Source organism: Muscardinus avellanarius (genome assembly GCF_963383645.1).
Source record: "Muscardinus avellanarius genome assembly, chromosome: 7".
NCBI classification, from domain to species: domain Eukaryota; kingdom Metazoa; phylum Chordata; class Mammalia; order Rodentia; family Gliridae; genus Muscardinus; species Muscardinus avellanarius.
Genome location: NC_137793.1, coordinates 83,248,707 through 83,276,602, shown reverse-complemented (window position 1 = coordinate 83,276,602; position 27,896 = coordinate 83,248,707). Strand labels below are relative to the sequence as shown.

The 27,896-nt window shown below is 45.9% G+C and overlaps 1 protein-coding gene across 1 annotated transcript; it reads right to left on the bottom strand.

Moving 5' to 3' along the window:
- Window positions 1-638: 638 nt before the first annotated feature.
- Window positions 639-24,681, bottom strand: FCAMR (Fc alpha and mu receptor; the record flags this gene model as incomplete). The annotated part of the gene is made up of 8 exons (XM_080698722.1): window positions 639-756; window positions 12,008-12,179; window positions 12,826-13,001; window positions 13,609-14,368; window positions 15,978-16,322; window positions 21,722-21,847; window positions 24,372-24,435; window positions 24,556-24,681. The coding sequence occupies 8 exons, from the start codon at window positions 24,679-24,681 to the stop codon at window positions 639-641; spliced, it is 1,887 nt and encodes a 628-aa protein (XP_080554848.1).
- Between the last annotated feature and the right edge of the window lie 3,215 nt (window positions 24,682-27,896).

Here is a 27,896-nt window from a genome sequence, read left to right as displayed (position 1 = left end):
TCTTCCTTTCTCACTTGCTGGAGGGACTGAAGATTTGGGCTTTTTCCCTGAAGCTGGGGGAGTCTGGTTAGGACCCGGAGGCTCAACTCCACACCGAGGAGGGCGCTGACCTACTGAGTGGCAGCCTCCTTCCCTGCCGCAGTTAGTCCACAGCAGGTTCCCAGGACATGATATGATTGGGGTTCCCAGGTGTTTCCCCCAATGTCCTCAGCTGTATGGTGTCATTCAAGAGAATCCCACTCCCCAACACACACACACACACACACACACACACACACACACACTCCTCCCCACACTCCTGCGCATGGAAACCCCTGCCCTAGCTTACCTGTACGGGGCTGACCCGACTCTCCCTGCAGAGTCCTGTAGGCCAAACCGCAGAAGGGGAAGGAGAAAAGGAGAAATAGGACCCAGGAAATATACCGGGAAGTCAGAGGCCCGAGTCATATTTCACCTAACCACTTACTTGTGCATATTAATCCACAATCACCAATTTGGATGGCAAGAATTTCAGACCCTAAACTCACAATCTGACTGATGAAAGAAAAAAAGAATTGCAAAGTCATAGTCAATTCTGGGCAACCTCAATCCAATTCAATGACACATCAGCCACTTTATTCCAGATTTGAAATTCAGTCTTATTCTGTATTCTCTTTCGCTTTGGCCTCCCTTCTTTCCCCTCGGGTAGCCAATGCTACCTGTGGGCACAGCGAGAGGGACTGGCCCATTATTTCAGTCTTGCTCTGGCCTCGTGTTCTAGGAGGAAATGGCCATGTCAGATGAGATATGACTTGCCCTGCTGGTCAGTGGGCCTTTGTCCCTGCTCCTCCTCAGAGGCCGGGGATCCACTCTGTGTTCTCTTTGTTCCTGCCACTCAGATCCTTTGGTAGGATTTCCAGGTCCCTCGCCCCTCCCTTGCCCTTCTTGTAGCAGATCTGGCCTTGAACTTTCAATCCTCCTGCCTCAGCCTCCTAAGTGGTTGGGATAACAGACATGTACCACCGTTCCCAGCTCAGATCTGTATCTTTCTGAGGCCTTTGGGAATCCTATGAAGTTGAACCACATTTCCCACAATACCCTTGTAGTCATTTGTGCACCAATGTTCCTATGTAATTAAGGGTGCAATGGATATTGAGAAGACTTTGGTCATCATCAAAGTTCTATATAGGGCAGGCAAGGTGCAGGCCCCTTGGCTCTGGAATTTCCAAACCCATCTGAATATCCATCATTACTCCCTTTGTTACCTGGCAGCCGGACTCAGCCCCATGGTGGTAGGTAGGAGGGCACAAGGACCTGTCAACAACTCATTTCTCTTTTTTCCTCTTTAACAAATTTCCTATTTCCTTTTTCCAAGATGGATGTCTAGTGGACAGATGTGAGGGCAGAGGGAGATGTGCAGGTAGGGAGACGGGACAAACCTGTTTCTGCCACATGGCAGCTCCTTCCAAAAGCTTTCCATATTATACCTCTCCATTTGAACTCAGTAGCCAAGATGTTTATAGGGTATTTTTTTTCTCAGTAATTTGTTTCCTCAAAAACAGGGAATAATGATGTGTCTGGTTGTCTAGGCTGGATAGGGATTAAGGGAGGCCCACTGAAAGCTGGCATACTCAGCAACTTAGTGAGACCCTGTTTCCAAATAAAGTATAAGATAGGTCTGAAGTACAGCCAGGAGGTAGAAAAGTCCCTGGGTTCTACCCCCAGTACCACAAAAAAGAAAGAAAGAAAGAAAGAAAGAAAGAAAGAAAGAAAGAAAGAAAGGAAAGAAAGAAAGAAAGAGAAAGAAAGAGGAAGGGAGGGAGGGAGGAAGGAAGGAAGGAAGGAAGGAAGGAAAGAAGGAAGGAAGGAATGAATCTGAGGAGTAAAAGCTAATGGGGGGGCCGGGCGTGGTGGCGCACGCTTGTAATCCCCGCGCTTGGGAGGCTGAGACAGGAGGATCGCACAGGTTCGAAGCCAGCCTCAGCTACTTAGTGAGGCTCTCAGCAACTTAGTGAGACCCTGTTTCCAAATAAAATAGAAAATAGGTCTGGGAGTATAGCCCAGAGGTAGAAAGCCCCTGGGTTCCACCCCCAGTACCACACACACACAAAAAAAAAGCTAATGGGGGGCACTTCTATGAAATCCGTGATTCCTACACTGCCTGGAGGTGGAGGCAGATTGCCTTCTCTGCTCGATTATCTCATGATGGTGGAGGGCCTACTAGATCACGTCCTGGTCCATGTTCCCTTCGATCTGCACAACTGTTTTAGCAGTACACACAGACACACAGACACACACACACACACACACACACACACACATACCACCACCACCACCACCACCACCACCTTCTCAAAGCCCATCTACTCCATGCATGGACTCAGCTAAGGGAAAAGGGAAAGTAAAAAGCAGAACCCGGGAAAGAGTCAAGAAGTCAAAATCCTGCAACCCAGTTTGGGCTCAGCCACACACAGCGGTGCGACTGAGTCTCCAGCTTCCCCTCATGCTCCAGTTTCCTCATCTGGACCCCAGTGGCCCTGTGTTCACACCTGAGGAAGGAGGGCTGACCAAACTGTCCAACCGTGCAACTCAGTGGTAATTATGCTTTCCAAAATGTGTGTCACTTCTCACTTCATCTGTTCAAACCAGTGGTCCCCTTTTTTGTGGTTCTAGAGATTAAACCCAGGAGTGCTCTACCTCTGAGCAAGAGCCTTAGCCTTTTTCATTTTTTTTTACTTTGGAACAGTCTCTTACTAAACTGCTAAAGCTGGCCTCAAGCCTGCGATCCTCATGTCTCAGCCTCCCAAGTACTGTGATTACAGGTGTGCTCCACTGTACACAGTCCCATGCTATTTTTTTAAGTAATAAAACAGAATATATGTTACATACATATGGAGAAGAAAAAAGTTTCTCATTTGCCTGGGAATGAGACTGGAACTCGGTATGAGTCATTGTGGAGAGATTTGGAGGATTGGTCTAGGGTCTGCACACCTATTTCCTGGTTCTGTTCTGCCTCTAACTTGCTGAGCAACCTTTGCCAAATCACTTTTTCTTTTACTTCTCCAGGCTTTCCATGTATCAAATGAGAAGGCAGGGCCCAGTGGTTCCCAAGACCCCTCCAGTTCTAGGATTTTGTGCTTTGATTGGCTGCTATGAAATGACTGCAGTTTTGGTGACTTTATTATTTTTATTTTTTATTTTTTTGTGGTACTGGGGGTGGAACCCAGAGGCTTTCTACCTCCGGGCTATACTCCCAGACCTATTTTCTATTTTATTTGGAAACAGGGTCTCACTAAGTTGCTGAGAGCCTCACTAAGTAGCTGAGGCTGGCTTCGAACCTGTGCGATCCTCCTGTCTCAGCCTCCCAAGCGCCGGGATTACAAGCGTGCGCCACCACGCCCGGCTAGTTCTGGTGACTTTAGTCAATAGAAATGTATTCTATCTTAGTTCCGGAGGCCAGGAGTCTGAAATCAAGGAATCAGCAGGACCTCCCTCCTGACGGGGCTCTAGGAGAGATTTGTTTCTTGCCCTCCTAACTTTTGGCTGCTTCTGGCTTTCCTTGGTGTTCTTTGGGGGTGTAGCTGCCTCACTCTGAACTCTTTCTCCAGGGCCACATTGCGTTCTGTGTGTGTCTTCAGCATCTTTCTGCCTCTCTTCTGAGGGTAAGTGTGATGGCATTTAAGGCTCATTCAGATAATCCAGATGTCCTCATCTCAAGATTCTAAACCTAATCCCATGCATCTCCCAAATAAGGCCACATTTTCAGGTTCCTGGGATTAAGATGTAGCCATAGCTTGGGGAAGGGAAGATATTTCTTGGCTGACGACATGCATCTTCTATGACCATGTCTCTAAGGAGATTAGAGACATGCAGGAGTATGCACCCTCATTCCCTAGGGACAATCTAGCTAAAGACTCTTCACCCATCTGCAACACTGTCAAGGACCCACATCAGCCAGAGACAGCAAGCACAGAGAGACAGTGCAGCTGAGAAGAAAGGGCACAGGCTCTGCACCTCGGTAGCCCGGGTTCACATCCAAGCCTTGCCATATCTAGCTGGGGGGCCTTGGACAAGCCAGTTAATGCCTTTGGTCCTATTTATTCAAACTCCATAAGTATGTTCCAAAGATTAATTATAATACGCACAGGAGCTGGCATCTACCGGCTGCTTATGATTTAGCATCAAAGGAACCGGATGTCAGTCTCTCAGAACCAAGAATGATTCCCCATGGAGTGACACGGAACTCAGAGTGGAGAAGCGGAATGACTTGGCCGAGCGTGCACAGTGAGGTTGTAGCATAAACGGATCTATAACCAAGATCTTCCAGCATTGGGCATTTTCCTCCACTTTCCAAAGCTTTTACTATCAGGACAAATACTTTGGATTATGATTACACAGTCCTCAAGGGGCTTCCATTTATAACCCTGATTGATTTAGAAAGGATTGAAGAGGTCCAAGGTCACTGGGCCACACAGATCCAACTCCCAGATGTTCATCATAAGCTTATTGTTCCAAGACCGTGGATCAACCCAATACTGCCAATAGAGAAGGGGGGCCCCAAGCCACACACCCCTTCCCTGCTCCTCTCCACTGCCCATCTGGCCTGCCTCTGTGTAAATGGTTCTTAAGAGTGTTGCTTTTGCCAGACAACTGAGATAAGAATGAACATATGAAATACTGTTTGCACCCATCTGTGGGTCTTTAGCTGAGTCAATGTTTAACCCTTGTCTGGAGTCAATGTTTAATCCCAGGTCAGCCAGCCTTATAATCCAGAATTCCTTGTCAAGCCTAGAATGTAGAGTCATTTTAGTATTAGTCACCGAAAAGTAGCATTGTGACAGTGAATCTGCCAGAGCTAAAGAGCATCCTTTCCACTTGTGTAAAGGAGATTGGCTGCTTGGAATCATTCATACCATACGAGCCACCTACCTCATCAGCAGATAATGTTAGACTGTTTCCTGACCCTAGCTGCTATGTTTTGGCAGGAACACAGCACTCATTCTTCCTGTTCCAGATCTGCCTTTTGGGCTGGGGGAGGAGAGCACGGGCTGGGGACGATGCTCAGCCTTTGTTGTTCAGCTGATAACTAGAGTGTTACTGGCTAGGGTCAGCCAAGGTATGGTCATTGCTTGGAATCCCACTGGGGAAGTAGGAACTGGAAGAGTCCAGTTGGCTGGGCTTGAGGAAGTGTTTTAAGAGTTTCAGAGTCCAGACTTAAGTATGGAGATCCAAACCTTTTCCCCGGTGAGTCTCCCTATTAGGGGACAGGTGCAGGAGGAAGAAGAATTAATTACAAAGATTTTCTATATGCCTTACTACTGGGTAATTATATAAGGGAACCCCAGGATTGTTGCTAAGTAGCCTAGAGCATGTTGCCTACAATCTCATAAATTGTATCAATGAGGAAAAAAACTGAAGGATGGCTGGATATTAAGGTATAGTGGTGAGAAAGAAGGGAAGAGGCCTTTGCCAAATTAGTGGTACCGGTCTGTGGATAGTGCCAAGGGGTGTCTAGCTGGCCAAACATACACATATGTGCCTCCAGTCTTTTCTGCCCCTCCTTCTCTTTGACTACCAGCTCCCTGTGTCACTACCCAGGTATCCAGTCTCTTGCCTGTTTTCCTAGCTCAATCAACTCCCAATTGGAGAGAGAGAATAGCACTTCCTTTGGGGTGGAGGGCATGTCAGTACCCTTTATCATTTTGGCTGGAGGAGGAATGAAGGCACAGGCTGTGGTCCTAGCTCCTGAAACTGGCTCTGTCTTGCCCTGAGGAGGGTGTCATGGGCACTGGACAGTAAAGCCAAACACCAAAGAATTTGAAATGGAAAGTTGGCCATGGCCCAAGGGCCCTCTCAACTCTCCTTTGGGGCTAGTCCTCAGGCTCCAAAGAGCTTTTATTCTCTGATTCCAAGAGGCAGAGACGAATGAGCAAACCTCCTTGAGGTTACCAAACTACTCTCCCACCCTTTCTTAACTCTATAGCCCAGCTAGAAAGGATCAAAAGAGGAAGGATTTTTGGAGGAGACATCCAAAGTCAATAGGCGAGAGTCAGTTAACAGGGCTCAGCCCTCTCATCAGCCACTGCAGTCCCTTGACCACTTGCTATTTCCTTGTTCCTGGTCTGAGCCTGGCCTTCAGCCCAGGGTATGCCTGGCAGGTACCATTGGAAAAACAGCACCCCTGCTTCCCGACCTCACCCCGCAGCTCAAGCTCATCTACGTCTCAACGTTCCCATCTGTAGAAGGGGAATGTGTTTCTTTCTGGTGATGAATGTTGCAAATAATTTTTAGTTGTCTGTGTTACACCAGTGGAAGAGGATGAAGAGGGAGCCAGCAAAATGATAAGTTCAGGCTGGTTACATGTGTTAATCAGACTGCTCTTCCCATGCCAGGCCCTAAAAAAGCAAACCCAGTAACCATTTTTCTGAAGTCTTGTCAAAAGTGAATAGTAAGCAGGCATGGTGGTGCACACTTGTAAACCTAGTACTTGGGAGGCTGAGACAGGAGGATTGCAGGTTCATGGCCAGCCTCAGCTGCTTAATGAGGTCCGCCGCAACTTAGTGAACCCTGTTTCAAAATAAAGAATGAAATATAGGGCTGGGGTAGGGGTGTTTCTCAGAGGAAGAATGCCCCTGAGTTCAATTCCCAGTACTGAAGAAAAAGTGTGGTGGGGGAAGAATGGCAACATTCAGACAAATTGCCTCGCTGGGCAACTTGGTAAACACTGGACGTGGCAGCCCCAGCTCCCTCCCTCTTCTCTAAAATAACCAGGGTGAGGAAGCAAGAATGTGTGACTCAGGGGCAGAAGTGGCCTTTGTTGACCCTCCATGCTCAGAGCAGAACTGGTTTTTCTAAAACCACACAAAGGAGGCAAATAGGCGAGGAGTTTGAACAAGACCAGAGGGAAACCATAAGAGCCCAGATCTAACCAGTGAATGTGTGTCTGTGTGTGGTACTGGGCATTGAACCCAGGGGCATTTTACCTCTGAGCTACACCCCAGCCCTATTTTATTTTTTATATTAAAACAAGGCTTCACTGAATTGTGGAGGGCCTCACTAAGTTGCCAAGGCTGGTCGTGAACCTGCGATCCTCCTATCTCAACCTCCCAAATACTAGGATTACAAGCGTGTGCCACCACACCTGGCTTGAACGTGTGTCTTTAATGAAGTGGGGGCCAGAGGCAAAGGACAGCGCCCTAGTCCAGCGCTTCCTGCTGTGGATTCCAGGAGCCTCCAAAGGTGAGGGTTCGATCCTCCTGCTGCTGTGGCCTCCATCCCCTGTGGCCCAGGTGGGCTTCAGCTGACCCCGACGGCTCATCTTCCTACTGACCGTGAAGGAAGCAGGCCTGGGAGAGCCAGGGCTTGTAAGCCAAGCTCTGTCACTTCACAAGGACTAGACTGTGTGGTGATGCTGGATTCTGTGTGAGAAAACCTGTTTTCCCATTTGTAAATAGGAGTGATCATACCTACCTTTCAGAAATGCTGCATGAAATGTGAGACAGAAGGTGCTGTGTAGACACTTGAACAAGCAGTTGCATCACTAATAAGTAGAAGCTGGGCGCTGTAGCACATGATTGCAGTCCCAGTATTGGGGAGGCTGAAACAGGAAGACCACAGGTTCGAGAATAGCCTTAGTGACTTAGCAAGGCCCTTAGCATGGAAGGCTACCCACGGGAGTCCGTTTCCTTTGTGGTACACTCCCTAATCTCTACTTAGTGTTTCTCAATGCTGGGATATCTGTACTGGTGGGAAGAAATCAAATACTTGGTGTCAACCTGTCAGAGTAAGGCTCTCTGTACAGCTACCTTCCACTTTGTGTCTGACTGAGAAAGCAGTAAAACGATTCTGTATTTCTCAGACCACACTGGTTATCAGAGGAGAAGCAAGTCCCAAAGCATTAGAGGAAGACAGTGAGAAGCTGGCTTCAGGTCAAGCATTTGCCCTGAGTAAACTTAGATGGCCACCCTGGGGATCATTAAGACCTGAGTCCTATTTGTACAGATGCCACTAAGGACTCTGGGGCAGTGCCTGAATTTTTACCCTCAGTTCTGGCTCCCTGAACTTGTCTATTTTACACTTCACCAAACCAGAAATAAGCTAGTTAGTGACTACAGAGAAATAAGCTAGTTAGTGACTACAGAGAAATAAGCTAGTTAGTGACTACAGAGAAATAAGCTAGTTAGTGACTACAAATTACTGGAAATGATTGTGTAACCTAAAAGAGAGAAACAAGCAAGCCCATGGCACTCTAAGTAGGAAAGGACCTGACCAGATACATGGCCATAACCCCAAACGAGGAATGTGGCTGACGACCAAGGACATAGGACGCAGGGTGGACCACCTTGTATCCACGTGTCAGCTTGCTCATTCTCTGGTAGTTTGCTTAATTTTTCTGGACCTCTATTTTCTCATCTGTAAAATGGGAATGATCATAGCTACCTTTCAGAAATGCTGCATCTCATGTGCTATAGAAGGTGCTGTGTAGAGACACGTGAGCAAGTGTAACTTCTACCATTAATGAGTAGAAGGGGAAGCCGGAAACAGGTTCAGTCCCCAGTACCAAATACATCTACTGCTACTGCTACTACTATTACTACTACTGATGTTGATGAGAAAGTAGAAAGGAGGAGAATTAGAGAGCTGTGGCCTGACCTGAGAAGCTGCTTGATCCTGTGACAGTCAGTGGTTCCCCGCATCCCGGGTTGAAAATCCCCATGGAGGCTTCCCCAATTCTACCCTAGTAACAATGTTTCTCTGCTTCCCCCATCTCAGTGATGGGGGCATTGTACTCCTGGGGACATAGAAATTAGAAAAAATTTTCTGATAATATCAAGCTGTGGGGTTGGCTTGCCCCACTGGTTTTTCCCTTTAAGGGAAGCTCTTGCCCCAGCCTTGTATCAGTTGGCCCATAAAGGAAAGCTGTAAATACTGGGGACTGTCCCGAGCTCTACTCTGGTCTTATCTCTGCCTTCTTCTCCTGGCCCTGAGATTGATCTTGGCTCTGCACTGGCCCTTTCTTTGAACTTTTGTACCAGCTCCTCCCACCACTGATGACTCTCAGGCTTTTCTAAAATCCCTTACTTCTGGTTGCTGTCCTGGCACCGGCCACTTGGCCAGGCCCTTTGCTGAGCCGGCCCTTGCCCTGCTCTCCTACCTCCCTCAAGATGGCAGTCAGACAGGACATTCTGGCTGCTCAGCTCCAGGCAGAAAGTATCTGAAAAGTTCAGAGGAAGGAGAGCCCCAGAGTTGTTGGCCAGAAAGTCTCTAGGTAGATCAGATCAGAGAGGGGCAGGAGAATCCTGGGTGGTTTTATGGCATAGTATAGGGACTGTGTAGAACAGGGCTCAAGATCCAAACACAGCTTGCCTCCCGTTTCTGCAAACAAGCATTGGAAGGCAACCACCATCATTGCTTTATGATGGTTTGAGCCTCTGACTGCTTTTGTGCTGCAGGGGCAGAGCCCATAGAGAATGAATAGATAGACAGCAAAGTCTAAAATATTTACTGTCTGGCCCTTTGCAGAAGAAGTTGTCCAACACCTGGTTTCGTGCGCCAGTGCACCAGGCTTCCCTATGAGTGATCTGAGGAAGCCCCGTTGGATCCAGTCCCTCACACTTGGGAGACACACATAGCACCGCCACTCTCAGAGTTATTCACAATGTTCTTTTGTATATTAAAGGCTCTAGAAATTCTGTAGTAAGCTGTTTAACTTAGCATTCCCCAAACTCCTTTGATCTACTAAAACTTATTTTCCTCCGAACACCTCTTAAAATCCCGAGAGGCTGGTATTCTGTGGAGACCCTGGCACACACTAGCCAGATTTAAAAAAAAAAAAAATCAGCCCAACTTCTTGGCCCATCCCTGCCACTAATGAGGCCCATGGCCTTGCTGAATTACATACTGTCAGAGCCTCTTCCTTACTTGTTCAGTAGAGTAATGGTGTCTGCCCCGTCTCTCTTATAGGTTTTTCAGGCAGGTTCCCTGAAGTAGTAGGCATGAAAACAGTCTGGCCAGGTGACTGGTTCCATGGGGCTTTGACAATTAGCTGTGCTTTCTGTCATAACTTAGCGATGGTGACACGGAGAAGCCACTGGAGCCAGCTCTAGTTGCCTTCTAGTCCCTACTCTGCTATCACTGGCTGGGTTAATTGAGTGACTTTAAACAAGCGACTCCCCTCCCAGAGCCCGCTTTCTCACTTCTGTACTGAGGGTTTCAGGCAAAATCTCTAAAGAGTTCTTAGCTCTGAGATTCCATGATTCCAACTGGTTAGACGTGTGCAACTTCCTCACTGAGTCAAAGCAATGGGTCTCCTCACAAATGGTGAAGACTGACTGCATCTCTTTGACTTTCTTGGTGGAGTGTCTCAGGCCAAGACCTTATATGCAGAGGTATTACGAAAGGATTTCTGGGAGTGGATTAATGAGGGAAACACTTCTGTTGACATTATCTACATGTGAGAATACCAAGGCCCATCTCAATATTATATGTGGGGAAGCAGAAAGGAGACTGGGGAAGGCTCATCAAGTACTGTGTGCATGTGTGTCACTCTCATTGCGAACTACATTAAGATGTGAGACTATACTGTACCAATTTTTAAAAATGTTTTTTTTAAAAAACAGGATTTCTGATGTTGCTGGCAGCTTAGAAACTGGAGCTGGGCTTTTTGGAAATGTACCCCTGACAGTTCTCAACCATATATTAGAACTTTCCTTTCTCTTCTGCTTTTATTGCTCAAAGGCTGCTCTGTCCAATCATGACATCCAAACAGTTTGCTAACACATCTGGCCAAGGAAAAAAAGCAAATACAGTTTCTAATAAGGTGGTAGGGTTAAGGCTGGAACAAGACTTCCCCGACAGACATGAGGTAACACTGTTATAAGGAAGAATTCATATAAAATTCCTCTCATTTGTACCTTACCTCAACTCTTAAAATCATTTTTTCCAGCTTTGCAAACAGCTCATGATATCAAGGATTTGTAAGCAATTGAACAAAGAGAACTTTATAAAGGTAAAAAAAAAAATCTATTGAAAATACCCTCCTACTCCATGAATTTAGGAAAATCCCAGAGAATCTTGGCTGGGTCAAAAGGTCTACCGAGCCGGGCGTGGTGGCGCAGCTTGTAATCCCCGCGCTTGGGAGGTGGAGACAGGAGGATCGTGCTGGTTCAGAGCCAGCCTTGCTGGCTTAAGAGACCCTGTTTCCAAATAAAAAAATACAAAATAGGTCTGGGAGTGTAGCCCAGAGATAGAAGGGCTTCCAGGAACCCCAGTGCCACCAAAAAAAAAAGGGGGGGGGCTCTACCGAGTAATAAGGACGAAGATGAAGGGATAGAGGCAGTTGAGGAATGGGTATTCTTCCTTTTTGTCTCAATATAGAAACCACCTGCCAATAAGGTCATCTAGGGGACTCCCAAATGAAGGGGCAGAGGCCCAGGGGGATTCAGAGCTCTTGTCTGGGTGGTTCTGCAGAGGCCACTGAGCCAGCACCACACCCTCTCAGCCAACCAATTAATCACAGATATTTTTGGAGGGGAGTCCACTGAATTGGAAGTTCTCTGGGGTCATAGTGAGATGGACAAAATACAAGTAGTGTTGTGAAGGAGCTTAGACTCTGCTTCAGCAGACAAGGCTGGGATGCATGAATATCTTTAAACGTGAGCAGCAGGCAGCATACTAACAGATGTCAGAAAAGGGGGTTACGCAGAGGAGGCTGGGAGTCGATGCAAGAGCAGCTGTCACTCTCCACACTGATTAGAAGCCTCGTACATTTCCAAACATTCAGGAGTGGAAACTCCACACTTTTCCTAGGTGGCACAATCCACTATTTAATTAGCCCATTCTTGAAGTTTTCTTTGAGTCATTCTGTCATCTTTGGCTGTGGAGAATACTTGACCTTTCAAGGCCCAAGGTGTCAGCCTCTGCTTCCCCAGGTGGAGCCCCACTTTATGCAGGTGAAGGAAGTTAAGATGTGAAGGGCCATGTTTGGTGCCAGTCCTCCTTCCACAGTGACTGAGCGATTTGTCTTTACATCTCTGAGGATCCCAGGTCCCTCTGTGGGACAGCTGGGATGGCTGGGGTAGGAGAGTCAGCCTGCAACACCATCCTTTCCACATGGGGCAGCTGCTCTGATTGGAGGTTCTTCTCCAGAAAACATGTCATCTGAATCAGGGTGACCTTTGGTGTCCTTTCTACCTTCCGAGCTGCAGAGACACAGAGCAGGTTGTGAGGGTCTTGGGGAGACCAGCACTGAATCTGATTCCCCAGGGATCACCTCCACCCTCCACTAGTGTCTGAGAAATTCCCAACATGGAAGAAGAGCAACTGAGCTCTTGGAATAGCAGTGATTGACTCTGCCAGCTCTTTGGGGCTTGGCTCTGAGAACTTCAGTCTCATACCTCGCTCTCAGAAATCCCCACCCCTTCTTTACCAGGTCTCCACACTGTCTAACATTCACTGTAGGAGTATTAAACCTGGCACATGGCTGTGATAGGATATCAGTGGGGTCACGCAGAAGGCCCGCATGCACAGCTCAACCCCAGGACTGGACCCTGTGCTTCTGCTCTGTCACCAGGGTGGCTTATGGAGCTCCAAGCCTATGGTTAACACAGGTCCTGACAATCTCCAGAGAGCTTCTCCTTGGACTCTAGGATGCCCCTAAGACATATGCACAGAGGTACTTTTCCCATTTTATTGGTTAAGAAACTAAGACCAAGTGTGACTGGATGGCTCAGACTAGAGTTTAACTCTTCTACATCCCAAAGTCCTGTCATTGCTGCTAACCTGACCCAACCCTGGGGAATGGAGCACTGTTCTCCCTAGCTTTGGGGCTACTTGAACTCAACTCACAGGCCCTCTTTCTCCAGAGCTTCCTTTGCCATAGGACCAGAGCTGCAATCAGAAATGGAGCCAGCACGATGGAGCCTGGAATCAGCATCCAAGAGCTGCTTTCCTCTTCTGGAAAATCACTGGAGTGGAAGGTTCCAGGGTAGGGATGGGAGAGCACAGGAGAGTAAAGGTTAGCACTAGTCAGAATATTAAGGACTGGTTGGCTCGTGTTGTCCCTCATTTCACAGGCAGAAAAGTTGAGGCTAGTTGGCTACCCTCATTCCCATGGCTGGTTAGTAGCAGAGCTGGGGCTGGAACCCTGTCTTCAGGTCCTCAAGCCCCAAATCCTTTGCTCCACTCCTTTCTTTGAACACAGCCTGCATTATATGCTAAAGTGAGAAGCAGGAAAAATGAGAGACAGGGGACATAGCCTTGATATTTGTCTCTCTGAAGCTACAATCTTTCCTTGTGACTTCAGAAAGTCATCTCCCCTCTTTGGCGTTTCTTTCTCTCATTTTAAAAACCAATCAACCAAACAAACAAACAAATAAACAAACAAAACCCCCACAATGTTCCCGCCTAAAAAATCTGTAATTCTGTCACTTAGATTTTGCTCACAACTCATGTGGAAATACTCAGGTAGAGTTTTCATAGCAAGGATCCTGACAGGAGGAAGGTTTCTGAGGTTTACATCCCCTGCACTTTGCTGTCTTGTAGACAAGTAAGGGAGAAGGGTAAAAAGAGGAAGAGATGTATACCAGGGAGTGGGGCCCCAACTCAGAGGAGGGAGGGCCTGGGGCTCACCTCTTCATGGAGGACTCCTTGTCAGGGATCCTCGGGGAGCCTACTGCCGGGGCCTGGCTTTGCTTTGCTTGGGGACCTCTGTCTCCACCAGTGCTGTCTAGGTCCTCAATGGTAAATCCTTCCACAGATGCTGTCTCTGTGTTGGTGATGCTTGTGGTCCATGACTCTGCAGCTGGAGATGCTTCTACAGTAGAGCCTGGGGCTCCTTGCTTAGAAACCAGTATTGTTTCTCGGAGGGTTTCCCAGGTCACTTTTTCTGAGATCTGGGCTGATGGCCTTGTGGTTGCTGTGGTCTTCCTGGCTCCATCCAGGACTATCCTGACCCTCTCTGCTTCCTCCCCTGGCCTATCAACTTCAGTAGTGGTCAACTCCCTTCCACCCTCACTGACTCTAGCCATATTTGTTACTGAAATTCTGGTGCTCCATGCCCAGATATCTTCTGTTGCATTGGACACACTTCTCAGTTTTGAAGCTGGATTCTCTGGAGTGGGAACTGTTGCCTTGATGGGACCCTCTGCCCTACTGTCTGTCTCTAGGGTACTTGCCCTGGCTATTCCTGGGGATTGACTTCCCTTTGCCAAAACTGTAGCTTTGCTGGTTCCTGCAATTGGAGCAACTGTGTCCCATTCTGTCCTCTGTTCTTCTAGAGCTTGAGTGGTTCCTGGGGTCCATCTGTTGGCTGCTGGAGATGTCATCCTAAAGGATGCTGTGACGAGCTCAGTAGAGACTGGAGTGGTCATGGAAATGGCACTGGAAGGATCTGTACAAATGGTAGAGAGAGGACACATGAGAAAGGTATCCAGGTGGCCAACTGGAGTTAGCAAAGGGCACAGTGTTTAAACTGTTTGCTGAACAGAATACAGCCTCACTCAGAGATTGCAGTCTTTGGCCAATATATTAGATAAAATAAAGCAGTGGGAATCCTAGATGTATTTTCTAGTCTGTTGCAAGTATTTTATAGTCCTATTTCATTTTCCTTTGCCCACATATGCTCTACCCAAATACTTAGGACCCCCATACTGCCCCTTTCCCCAGAGGCCCACAGCCCATAAGGGTCTGCTCTTTTAAAAAAAAAAAAAAAAGAAAGAAAAGAAAAGAAAAGAAAGCAAGAAGTACTCAGGCTCCGGTCGGTGCAGCAGCGGATGGTCGAGAAACTCATCTGCTCTCCTATCAGGCCCTTCTAACAGGCTGTCTCTCCTGTAGTGTGGCTTTCACAACCTGGAGGCCCTTGCTCACACCCTGTGCCTGGCTCTGGCTCAACTCTCCAGACTCTCCAGGCAAGGCCTGGACCAGGGAACTGTCTGCTAAGGGGCTTAGCAAGGGTATGTCATGGGAGAGTCCAGTCCCTTTTCTTTTGTCCTGCCTGTTACACCTGTTCTGTACTGTAGCCTTTTCTCTGTATGCCTTAGTATAGAACTTTCAGGACCCTAAGAAGACACATTATTTAATTCATGGTATTATGATTTGGATATAGAATGTCCCCTGAAAGAGAGCTCATATATTGATGTTCAGAAGTGATGTGATTAGCCGGGAATGGCGATGCACGCTTGTAATCTCTGTGCTTGGGAGGTGGAGACAGGAGGATCGCACAGGTTCGAAGTCAGACATGCTGGCTTAAGAGACCCTGTTTCCAAAAATAAAATAGGTCTGGGAGTGTAGCCCAAAGGTAAAAGGGCTTCCAGGAACCCCAGTACCACCAAAAAAAAAAAAAAAGTGATGTGATTAACTCACAAGAGTTCTAATTTTATCAATGATAAATTCATTGCAATGGATTTACTGGGTGGTAGCCCAGGCAGGAAGGGCATGACTGGAGAAGGTGGGTCCCAGGAGGTGTGGCCTAGGGGACTGTGCGTGTGTCCTTGAATGCGCTTCACCAGCTTTCATGCTTCCAGCCACCACGATGTGATAGGACAGCACTTGCTTACTCTCTCCCTCTCTGCCTCCCACAGCTATGCTCTGAGCTCTGCATGGCTTAACATGAACTGAAATCTCCAGAACTGTGAGCAAATAAATTTTCCTTCAAGTTGTTGTATCCAGGTTTTGGTGGTCACAGCATTGAGATATCTGACTGTAACACACAGCCTGCTTGATGGATATCTCCATACACATATTCCACAATGTCTGGGAAGGGGGCAGGGCCTGGGTGGGAGAGCAGATGTGTATTATGTTGGGGAGTTTTTTTCTAATACCTACTTTCTTTCTGAAGGTAACTCCCTTCTGAAATGGAAGGCTACCCCGGAGTTTTTGCCCTGCCCTTGCCTTCCCTCCACACTTCTCTAAGGCTTAGAGCCTACTTGGACCTTGGACCCTTTCTTGCACCTAGTCCTTCCTAGTTTGCACTTCACAAAGCTTGGCCCATCCTCCCGTACCTGCAGAGATGGTCAGATTCGTGTTGAAGAACAGCCTGTTGTTTCCATCTCCGATGCCACAGCGATAGCATCCCACATCGCCTGGTGACAATTGCGACAGCCTCACCACAAGCAAGCCGCTCTGTGGGAAGTCTGCCAGAGATACCCGCCCCTGGTAGTCACGATGAGTATAATGGTTGGTGGACACGATCGTTTGGCAGGTCCACATTGGAGGCCTCAGACGGCACCAGTACTTCCTCTGGTGCCTGTTGACTGACGAGGGAGTATAATGACACTGGATGGTAACAGTTCCTCCAGGCTCCCCAGACACTAGCCTTGGGCCCTTCAATGCATGTGCAGCTGCAGGCAGAGAAGGAAGTCAAAGGAGAAGGAGTGGTGGGTATAGTCACTGCATATGGAGTTACAAACTACAAACTGCTAAAATGAAGAATCAAATCAGAAAGTGCCTCTGGGAAAGTGGCAGAGCTTAGCCACGGAAGGAGCAGGAGTTGCCCCAGGATGTGGAATGAAGCTGTATCTAAATCCCCATCTGAAAGATAAACATTTGATGAGAATCTTAACGTCTATTCTGCCAGGACTAGGTTAAGTCCATCCAGAGTTGAATTCATCCCATTGTGCTCCAGTGAAGATGTTCAAAGAGACGTCCCTTAAGCTCATGTAAGAAACCTCAAGCAACATCTGACAGAAGGTCCTGGTTTGCATGTAATGCAAAAGAGAGACACTAAACAATGGGGACTATCCGTGTACTTTTTACGAGAATTCTGCTCTGCTTGGTGGGACATTTTTTGACCATGACTCGAATTTTTTGTTTTTCATTCTGGCCTCTTTTCTTTATAAACAGAAATAATCAAATGCCACTGTAAAAGGCCAGGTGAGCAGTATTGTGAATATATTTGCTTTGGCACTATGCCTAAATACAATGCAGAACTGAACCACAGTATATGGCCAGTTTGCCAAATGACTTAAATTTGATAAAGTGCAAGCAGAAACGAACTTTTTCTTTCTTTCACTACCTCTTTATACTATCTAAGTGGACTTCTCTTCTCCTCAATGAAATCCTAAGCATAATCCTCATGGTCTAGTAGCTTATATTGTTTCTCCTGGACAATAAATGTCTAGTCTTACACTGTTTCTCTTGGACAAAAAAAATGTCCCTTCTAGTCCAAAATAATATATCCAGCCCATTCTGAATATAATATAACTGAAGCCTTTTCCTATCTCTCAGCTGGGCTTGGAGTGTGCCAATGGAGGAGGGGAACAGTTGGGGTCTCTTGCTTGTTTCTTTCTTTGCTCAAACCTGCTGTCTGGGGTCCTCCTGGGCTGGACACAGAGGGGAGGAGGGAGAGGTGAATGAAACAGGTCTGATCTGCCCTTCATGCTTTCTGGACATGGCCAATGACTAACAGAGCCTCTTTTTTGCCTTGTAGCTGTCTTTTGGGGTGGCTTGTGGAGGCAGTTCTCTTCTTGTGAGAATAGTCTTCTTTTCCACTGGCCATTTGTGGTCACCAGCAACAGTCCTATGGCTTCTGGCCATCTGCTTCTCTTTTTGTGGTCACCGTCTCCTCTGGATGGCCCTCTCTGTGGAGGTCTCATGTGTGGCCACAGAAGTTTTTGCACTTTTGTCCTGCCATCAGAAGAAGCCGGGACAATGGCAAGCTTCCCTTACTTGGTTTAAGGTGAGCGATGTGATTCCTCTTGCCCTGGGCGCAGGTGGAGGCAACACACTGATATCTCTCTCCAAAGCAGCTTTCACAGTGAGCTCTTCTGCCCTCTGAGGATGCTTCTCCCTCTCACATTTGGCTCAGATGGCTACATGGCGAGTCCTGAATACCTGCTTCAATATCTTGCTTCAGAACATGGGTGCTTGACAATTTGTTCTGTGTTTTTAGGGCCTCTGAAGCCAAGAAAGTTCTGTTTAATATCCCATTGCCAGGAATAGCTAAATAATTTGTGTGTCCCAGTGCAAAATGAAAATGCAAAATCCTTTGTTCAAAAGTTATTAAGAATTTCGAGACAACAACAGCAGAGTATTAAGCCAAGCACCTTCTGAGTACAGGGTCCCACGGCATCTGCTTATTAGGTGTGTCTAATTACAGGAAGAGCAGAGGTCATAAAGGCTATGGTTGTGTCAATACTCACTGTAGGTTTTTTAGCAACATACCCAGAACAATGCCACTAAGGATAAAGTTAAATGGTAATTTACTGAGCCAGGCGTGGTGGCGCACACTTGTAATCCCAGCATTTGGGAGGCTGAGACAGGATTGTGGTTTGCAGACAGCCTCAGCTACTTAGTGAGGCCCTTTGCAATTCAGTGAGACCCTGTTTTAAAATAAAGAATAAAAAATAGGGCTGGGGGTGTCACTCAGAGGTAGAATGCCCCTGGGTTCCATCCTCAGTACCACACACACACACACACACACACACACACACACACACACCAAAGGTAACTTACTGATAAATGGTTAAGGCTATAAGCCAAGCGTATTGATGCACACTTGTAATCCCAGTACTTGAGAGGCTGAGACAGAAGGATTGCAAGTTTGAGACCAACCTCAGCAATTTAGAGAGGGCCTCAGCAACATAGTGAGATCCTGTTTTAAATTTTTAAAATAAATAAATAAATAAAATAGGGCTGGTGATGTAGCTGGGGGGTAGAATCCCCAGTGCCACATGCATACACACTAAAAAAAAAAAGTTCAGAATATTCACTATTAGTCGAGAAGATATAGAACATTTAAACCAACCAATAACAATCAAAGAGATTGAAACAGCAATAAAGAGCTTACCATCAAAGAAAAGCCCAGGATCAGATGGTTTCTCAAGTGAATTCTATAAAACCTTTATTGAAGAGCTAACCCCAATACTCCTCAAACTATTTCATGAAATAGAAAAAAACAGGACTCTCCCAAATACATTCTATGAAGCTAACATCACACTAATACCCAAACCGAATAAAGACAGTTCAAGGAAGGAAAACTTCAGGCCTATATCTCTGATGAACTTGGATGCAAAAATATTAAACAAAATACTAGCAACACGCATTCAAAACCACATCAAGAAAATCATACACCATGACCAGGTAGGGTTCATCTCAGGGATGCAAGGATGGTTCAACATACAAAAATCAATCCATGTAATTTACCATATAAACAGAATCAAAGACAAAAATCACATGATCATTTCAATAGACACTGAAGAAGCATTTGATAAAATTCAACATCCATTTATGACAAAAACACTGCGGAGAATTGGAATAAAAGGAACATATCTCAACATTATTAAGGCAATCTACAATAAGCCCACCGTCAACATCATATTAAATGGGGAAAAACTTCAAGAATTCCCCCTAAAAACAGGAACAAGACAAGGATGTCCATTATCACCACTTCTCTTCAATATAGTACTAGAGACTCTAGCCAGAGCAATAAACCAATTAAAGAAAATCAGAGGAGTACAGATAGGAAAAGAAGACCTCAAGCTTTCACTATTTGCAGATGACATGATACTATATTTAGAAAACCCAACAAACTCAACCAAAAGGCTTATAGAACTGATCAACAAATTCAGCAAAGTATCTGGATACAAAATCAATCTTAAAAAATCAGAAGCTTTCCTGTACACCAACCATAAATCCACTGAAAAAGAAATTCAGAAAACACTTCCACTCAGGATCTCCCACAAAAAAAATAAAATACTTAGGAATAAACTTGACCAAGGAGGTAAAAGATCTCTACAAAGAAAATGATAAAACACTGAAAAAAGAAATTTAAGAAGCTCTTAGAAGATGGGAGGATCTTCCATGTTCATGGATTGGCAGAATAAATATCATTAAAATGGCCATCCTTCCAAAAGTGATCTACAGATTTAACGCAATGCCCATTAAACTACCAAGATCATTCCTCACAGACATAGAAAAATCAGTCCTTAAATTTATCTGGGATAACAAAAATCCCAGAATAGCCAAGGTAGTTTTCAGCAACAAAAACCATGCAGGAGAAATCACAATACCTGACTTTAAACTATACTACAAAGCCATTGTAATAAAAACAGCATGGTACTGGCCAAAAAACAGATACATAGACCAATGGAGTAGAATAGAAGACCCAGAAACAAGTCCACACACTTTCAGGCAATTGATTTTTGACAAAGGGGCCAAAAACATACACTGGAAAAAAGATAGCCTGTTCAACAACTGGTGTTGGCAAAACTGGTTAACCATATGCAGAAAACTGGAAATTAATCTCACTTTCTCGCCCTGTACAAAACTCAATTCAAGATGGATCAAAGACTTGGAAATCAAAGCAGAGACCTTGAAGCTCCTTGAAGAGGGCATAGGTCCAACACTGCAATACATAGGCACAGATAAACACTTTCTCAACAAGACCCCAAAGGCACAACAAATTAAAAGGAGAATCAATACGTGGGATTGCATGAAACTGAAGAGCTTCTGTTCAGCAAAGGAAACTGTCAAGAACCTCAATCCAGAGCCAACAGAATGGGAGAAGATTTTTGCCACCTACATCTCTGATAGAGGACTAATATCTAGAATATACAGAGAACTCAAGAAACTCAACACTAAGAAAACAAAGCATCCAATAACAAAATGGGCAAGCAAACTAAATAGACACTTCACAAAAGAAATTCAAATGGCCAATAAATGCATGAAAAAATGCTCAACATCACTGGCAATCAGAGAGATGCAAATCAAAACTACCCTGAGATTTCACCTAACTCCAACTAGAATGGCAATCATTCAAACAACAACAGATGCTGGCGAGGATGTGGAGAAGTGGGAACTCTAAAACATTATTGGTGGGACTGCAAATTAGTACAACCACTTTGGAAAACAGTATGGAGAATCCTCAGAAGAATGGGAACAAATCTACCATTTGATCCAGCAATACCACTTCTGGGTATTTATCCAAAAGATAGGAAACCAAACTACCAAACTAATGCATGTGTATCTATGTTCATAGCTGCACAATTCACCATAGCCAAACTATGGAACCAGCCAAGATGTCCATCAACAGATGAATGGATTACAAAACTGTGGGATATGTACACAATGGAATTTTACTCAGCCATTAAAAAAACCTCAATTACATAATTTTCAGGGAAATGGATGGAACTAGAGGACATCATGCTAAGTGAGATTAGTCAGTCACAAAAAAATAAGAAATTAGATGCTTTCCCTAATATGTGAGAGCTAGGGAGAAATGGGTCATAGAAGGAACTCTAGATGAAAAAGGAAATCCTATTGAGGAGCAAACAAGACAACCTAAAGGAGGAGAAAGGAGGGGGGGAGAGAAAAATCTCTAAAATACACAATGTACTTAAACATATCGAAGTCAACCATTAAGCCGAGCAAGGGAAGGAGGGACGGGGAGGGAATGGGGTGGGAATTGGGTAGGGGTTAAATTAATGATGTGTACATGTATGTACACACAAGTTTTTGCCCCAATATGATGTATGAATATAATGCACCAATAAAAAATTTAAAAGAAAAGAATATTCGCTATTAAAAACAAGGACCATCTCAGAATGATAGTGATGACATTCTGATAAAGTGCTCCTACCCCAGATTTCAGGAATTCTCCTGATGTACATGTGGCACAATGGAGAGGAGCATTGTTCTGTTCATCAGCAGGAGAGTTGGATTAATCTGACTCCCTGCACTGCCTGCAGTAGGAAGGGATGCAGACTGGACCTGGGCCTGGTTTGAGAAAAGAGGAGAGATACTGTACCTGCAAAGGAATTCTCTTGCCAGTGGACAAACGTTTCCATGGCACAAAGGTGGGTCTCATAGGACAGAGAGCCAGCTTGCAGCCATCTGGCATGGGGTCCTCCATTCACAGGGGCCAAAAAAGAACCTAAGCAAAGAGAAGAGTTGAGTCACTGGGGCCATCCAAGTGTCCACGAAGCCACCACAACAACCACGAGAAAGAGGTGGCTTCCATAGGGAAAGAAGATCCCTATGGGCCATCCCCTTAAGGAAGAGAGCCTCCTCCCTCCCATTGCTTAGACCCGAGGGGATCCCAAGAAAAGTGAGGGTGGGGGAGAGAGAAGGGAGCAAGGGCTTGGTCTGCAGGGCGTGGGGATGACATTGTATAACTCAGAATAAAGTGCTGACCAAAATATTTAACCGAATCCTTGGTTCTTGGCCAGCCTCAACAACTTGAGAGGCCTGCCACATCTTAGTAAGATCCTGTTTCAAAAGAATGAAATAAGTTTAAAGAATAAAATAGGGATGGGGGTGTAGCTCGATGGTAAAATACCCCTGGGTTCAATCTCCAGTACTGCAAAAAGAAAAAGAAAAACAAGTCAAATTTAGAACATTTGAAACTTAAACAGTGCTCAATTTAGGACTGTTACTTATATGTTAGCAGAAAAATTATGGGCCTCCTGATTGGAGACAGGGGAAGACTGCCTTTACTGGAAAATTAAAGGAGGCAGTAGGTGATTACAATAAAAAGGTAGTGTGTTGAAATATTCATATAACTTTTATTCCCATACAGTTTCTTGGTAGACTGTGAACTTTTTAAGGGTAAGGAAGCCAGGCATGGTGGCAATATGCCTGTAGTTCTAGAAAGAGAATGCTGAGACAGGAGGTTCGCAGGTTCTCGGCCAGCCTCAGTAATTTAATTAGTGAGGCCCTCTGAAACTTAGACTCTGTTTCAAACTAAAATATAAAATAGGGCTGTGGGTGTAGCTCAGAGGTAGAATGCCACTGGATTTAATCCCCAGCACCAAAAAAAAAAAAAAAAAAAAACCAGTAGGGAAGCCAGTGACACATGCTTGTAATCTCACAAAGTGCTGAGCAAATACTGAAAACTTTGATTTGTTGAAAAGCCAGACATAGTAGACATAGTTAATTCCTTTTTGGTATTATAATTAATTAGTGCAGCATCTAGTTGGGACCAGATTTTAATAGTTACTCTAAGCACATACTATATTCCCGGTGGCTCCTCATTACCATTAGAATAAAATCCAGCCAGGTGTGGTGGCCCACGCTTGTAATCCCTGAGCTTGGGAGGCTGAGACAGGAGGATCAGGATCGTGCAGGTTCGAAGCCAGACTTGCTGGCTTAAGAAACCCTGTTTCCAAATTTTAAAAATATTTTTAAAAATGGGTCTGGGAGTGTAGCCCAGAGGTAGAAGGGTTTCCAGGAACCCCAGTACCATGACAAAAAAAAAAAAAAAAAAAAAAAGAAGAAGAATAAAATCCAGATGCCAGGACTGGAAAACAGGGCCGTTTATCATCAGAGCCTAATCTAAACCTGGTTAGCCTTACCACACTAACCTGCAAAGACCTTGAGGGCAGGGAACCTGTTTTTTTTTTATTAATTTGTCCTCAGTGCCTGGCATATAGTAAACCCTTTACAAATGTATGCTAAATAAATAAATGTTAAATGTCACATAAATGTTAAATACATAATAAAGTAAGTGAATGAATACATGTAAATTTTATTCCTGTATAGTTTTGGTGTAGACTTTGAACTCTTTAAGATTAACAAACTGTCCAGCTAGACACAGGGGCATATGCCTGTGATCCCAGTACTTGAGAGGCTGAGGCAAGAAGATCACAGGTTCAAGGCCAAACTCAGCAACTTAGTGAGACTATCAGCAATTTAGTGAAAACCTAGTTCAAAATAAAAATAAAAAAGGGATAGGGGTGCCAGGCGTGGTGGCGCATGCTTGTAATCCCCGCGCTTGGAAGGCAGAGACAGGAGGATCGCACAGGTTCGAAGCCAGCCATGTGTGCTGGCTTAGGAGACCCTGTTTCCAAATAAAAATGTAAAAATAGGTCTGGGAGTGTAGCCCAGAGGTAGAAGGGCTTCCAGGAACCCCAGTACCACCAAAAAATAAAAAGGGATGGAGTGTAGCATAGAGGTAGAATGTCAGTGGGTTCAATCAACCAGTACCCCCGCAAAAAAAATTAAAGATTAGGGAAATGTCTTTATCTTTATGTCTCTGGTGTTGGACTGGCTCCAGAGGTTTGTAGAACAAGTGTTGATGGAGCACTGCTTCCTCCATCTGCTACACAGTCTTTTGACTGCTACTGCAGTCTTTTGAAACCCTTATCTTAAAAATGCAGCTAAATTGCAGTTCTCAACTCCAGTGGGAGACAGCAGAGACATGGGGAATATCAAAAGAGCAGATAGTCTAGAAATCACCATATGCCCTTTCAGTGTGTGCCTCTTACCTCTCTTGTGCCCCTGAACCCAGGTCTGACCACTCCCTGGGTCCCTACATGGCCTTGAATCCCAGGACAGAGAGCCCTGGGCAGGCCATGACTGCGCCGATTCCCCCTGTCGTGTCACCAGGAAACTTTGCAGCTTAGAAAACTCAGGTCTGGTTTTGAAAGCCCTGAACCTGGGCCATGTTTGAGACTCACCTTGTAGCAGCAGGCAGAGCATAAGAAGGAGGAACACTTTCCAACCTGTCCCTTGGTTGATGGCCTGAAAAGCAAACAGACAAACATCTTTAAATGGGAAAGAGACCTGAGAGGAAGCAAAGGAGAAACTGGGGATGGCAGTGAGATTAGAGCTGAGCACCCTCTCCCTTTGAGCTCTCCAAACTTTCTCAGAACAGTGTGACTCTATCCTCATGCTCCTGTGCATGTGCATGAGGCCTGGGTTGCTGCCACCAGCCTGAAAGTCGAGCACCCACGTGCCGGCACAGAACTCTGAATTCAAGTGCAGCATCCTCGAGTGGAAAGACCACATATTTGAAATTCAGACATTAGTGAAACTGTAGGGCCCTGGAAAAGGCAGTGTCTGGAATCCCTATTCCTTCCAGAGGAAAGGGAATCTGGATGGGGCTGTTCTTGTACAGTACAGGTAAGCATGGGAAAAGTGACAGGCAATGCCCTGGTGGTTCAGAGAGTTCCCCTTCCCCTTTGCTCCTGTCTCTTTCCTCTCTCAGAAGAGGAGTTGGTCCCTTCAAGGGAAGCTTTCTGCTTCACCGTTGTGTGCCTTCATCAGTAAGGAGGTGCTGAAAATTAAACCTCAGATCAAATAACTGCCGGCACTGGGATACTATTGTTTTTTTTCTCCACATCTTTCAGTCCCCCCAACCCCAAGTCCATGTTGATCTTTCCCCTGGTCTCTCCCATTGCCTGGGGAAGCAGAACAGTGTCCCACTCCTGTACTTTAAGGCTCTGAAACAGAATCACAGGCAGATGTGTGATGTGCCGCTATCGTGCTCAGGAACCCACCGTGCTTAATAAGCACCATTAGGATGATTACTCTTTTACTACTTGCTGGTTGAAAAGATAGAGATTGCACATTATACTTCTCTCTATTCCCCTTGGGGTATGCATGGGTATTTTTTGATTGGTTAAGGATCTGCTCTTTGAACCTACCTACTGCTTGCAATTCCTGGGACTTAGAGTCGGCCATTGCTTTCTCCTTCCCACTCTAATGCATATTTCACTGGTGTTAAGAAGGTACTTGAAATCATTGGTTTGTGCCCTGGTCAGAAACTCCTTGCTCCCCAACTAAACCAAGCTACACAAAGCTACTGACAATTCTGGGATATGGAATATGCAAGAGGGAATCAACCAAAAAAGAAAAAAAGAATAGGGTGGGGGAAGAAGTAGGAGAAAGGGGGAAAGGACAGGAAGATAAGAGGTGAGAGAAGTAGACAGGAAGAAAGAGAGAAGAAAAAGAAAGCAGAGTCTATAGGGTGGATATGTAGCAGCATCTCATCACCTGGTTGTCCTCTCCCCCCTGCCCCAGCCATCTTCATTGAGACCTTTGGCTGCCATAGATGGCTAAGGCCCAGGAGTGGTCACATTTGAAAACTCCACAGGTTCCTCCCATCTTTCCTTTAGCAAGCCCCCACCTTGAGCTTTGCCATGGCAGCCCCAGACCTTTCCCTGCCTTACTGAGTCTCCTGCCCTCCCCTGCAGCTCTCCCAGGGTTCTGCACCTAACCCCTAGTTTAATTAATATGCACCAAGTCCAAGCTACCTCTGGGACCAGCACCCGGGACTCTCCCTGGGCTAATTTCTCTAAAGTACTAAGTCCTTATGTGGCACACATTGGGGTCAAAGTCTCTACAATGTCCTGCCCAGTTCTTCCAAAGCCCAATGGTGCAGCAATCTCTTGGCTTCAAAGCAAAAGCTGCCTCTGAGGCAATGAGGAAGCTCAGAGTGGGAGAGATAATGACTCCAGAGAGTTATCAGCCCAGATTGGGGAGGCGGCAGTGAGGATATCATTCAAGGGAATATCTCCAAAGTACCTTCTAGTCAGTGACCTTCGGGAATCCTTTCTCTAGGAGATTAGGGAGTCCTGATTTAGTAGCCTGGCTCTCTGTTAAAGCACACCACATTTTAGGGGACAAGGCCCTATGAGGGGACCAAGACAGCACGGGAGATTCTCTCATCTCTCTGTTCCTGCTGAGAAGCACAGGTACTTCATCTGCAACATGAGCTGGTGTTTGACTTCCTGGCTTCCTACTGCCCTCTGAGCCCCACATCTCTCCTGTTCCCCTGCCCTCACTTCTGGGAACAAACAAAAAGAAAAAAGTCAGTATGGTGCAGAGGGAAGGGTGCAGAAGCAGGATCAGATGGTCCTGCTCTGCCTGAGGCTAATGACAATGTTCCAATCCTTGCCGCTATCAAAGAAGAGCTTTGCCTGCACGGTCACCATGTTCCTTCTTTGTCTAATGTTTGTGCGTTCTGTTGAGCAGAAGAGTGTGTGGGGGGGTGCTATGGCCTGCACTCAGAATCCTTCCTTGGTCTCTTCCAGGTGGGAAGAAGCTCACCTGCTCTAGGAAGGACACTTGCGATACTCACATTCAGAGCAGGACCCCACCACCAAGAGAAAACCCATCTCACCATGTGTCCTCTGGGCTGAGCTGGGGCTTCTCCATCCATCTCAGTCCAGAAATAAGATTCACTTGGACTTTTATTTTTACACTTAAGAAGCCTTGGTATTTGGATGTCTTCTAGCTGCTTTCTTCAAACCTGGAGACCAAGAAGCCAGCGTGATGTGTCAAGCAGTGGCTGGAGCAGGTGCTAGAAGATTGGGGTGCAAGGGGTAGCTCTGGCACTTACCTCTCTGCCACTCGCGTCGAATCCCTTCTCTCTGGGTCTTATTACTTATAAGACGAACCCAGTCCTGGTCCCTCGTTGTCCTTACTGTCCTTATTCCTGCAGAACTTTTCCAGGGTTGGTGACAATAGTTTCAAGAAAACCACACTGATCCACATCCTCCCTTCTCTTCTTTCCCCTCCAGTGCAGGGTTCCAGACTTTTTAGGATGCTCCTGCTTAGCTGGCTCATTAGGGCATCTGCCAGACAAATGATGCAACAACCTGGGCAGGAGAGAAGAGAAACTTCAAACCTCTGCAAAGGAATTCCCCTGCTGCCTGGCTGGCAGATGATGCACTCCGGCTGACCTGGCCCTTCCAATCTTCTGGAGAAGCCATCTGGGTGGTTTGGGTCACTGACTCCAGTTTGACTACACAGCCTGATGGTTACTAATTTATGTGTTAAACAAAGAACAAAACAGCAAACGAGGCCATCTTCATGGAAAGAGAACACAGAGAAGTGTGGTTTATCTAAGTGGATGACACACTCGAAAATACCCTAATATTTCCCTTTGGAAAACACTTTTGGGGATTCTTTTCTTTGTAAAAGGTGTCATCTTTCTAGCTCTTCTGGTCTTGAACTGACAAAGCCCCAGCACTCAACAACTAAGGGACCCAATGGAACAAGGATGCTGCAGGATGTAGTTAAAAACCCAAAACCCATGCAATGTGAACAGCCACTGATGGCAGCACCTGTTCTCCAGGAATTTCCCCTTCTAGCCTTAAAGTCAGGTTTGGGGTAAGAGCTGAGTCACTGAATGCAGTAGGAGAGGACCAGCATACAGAGAGCTCCAGGGGTGCCTGGAGCATGACTGGGAGCAGGCA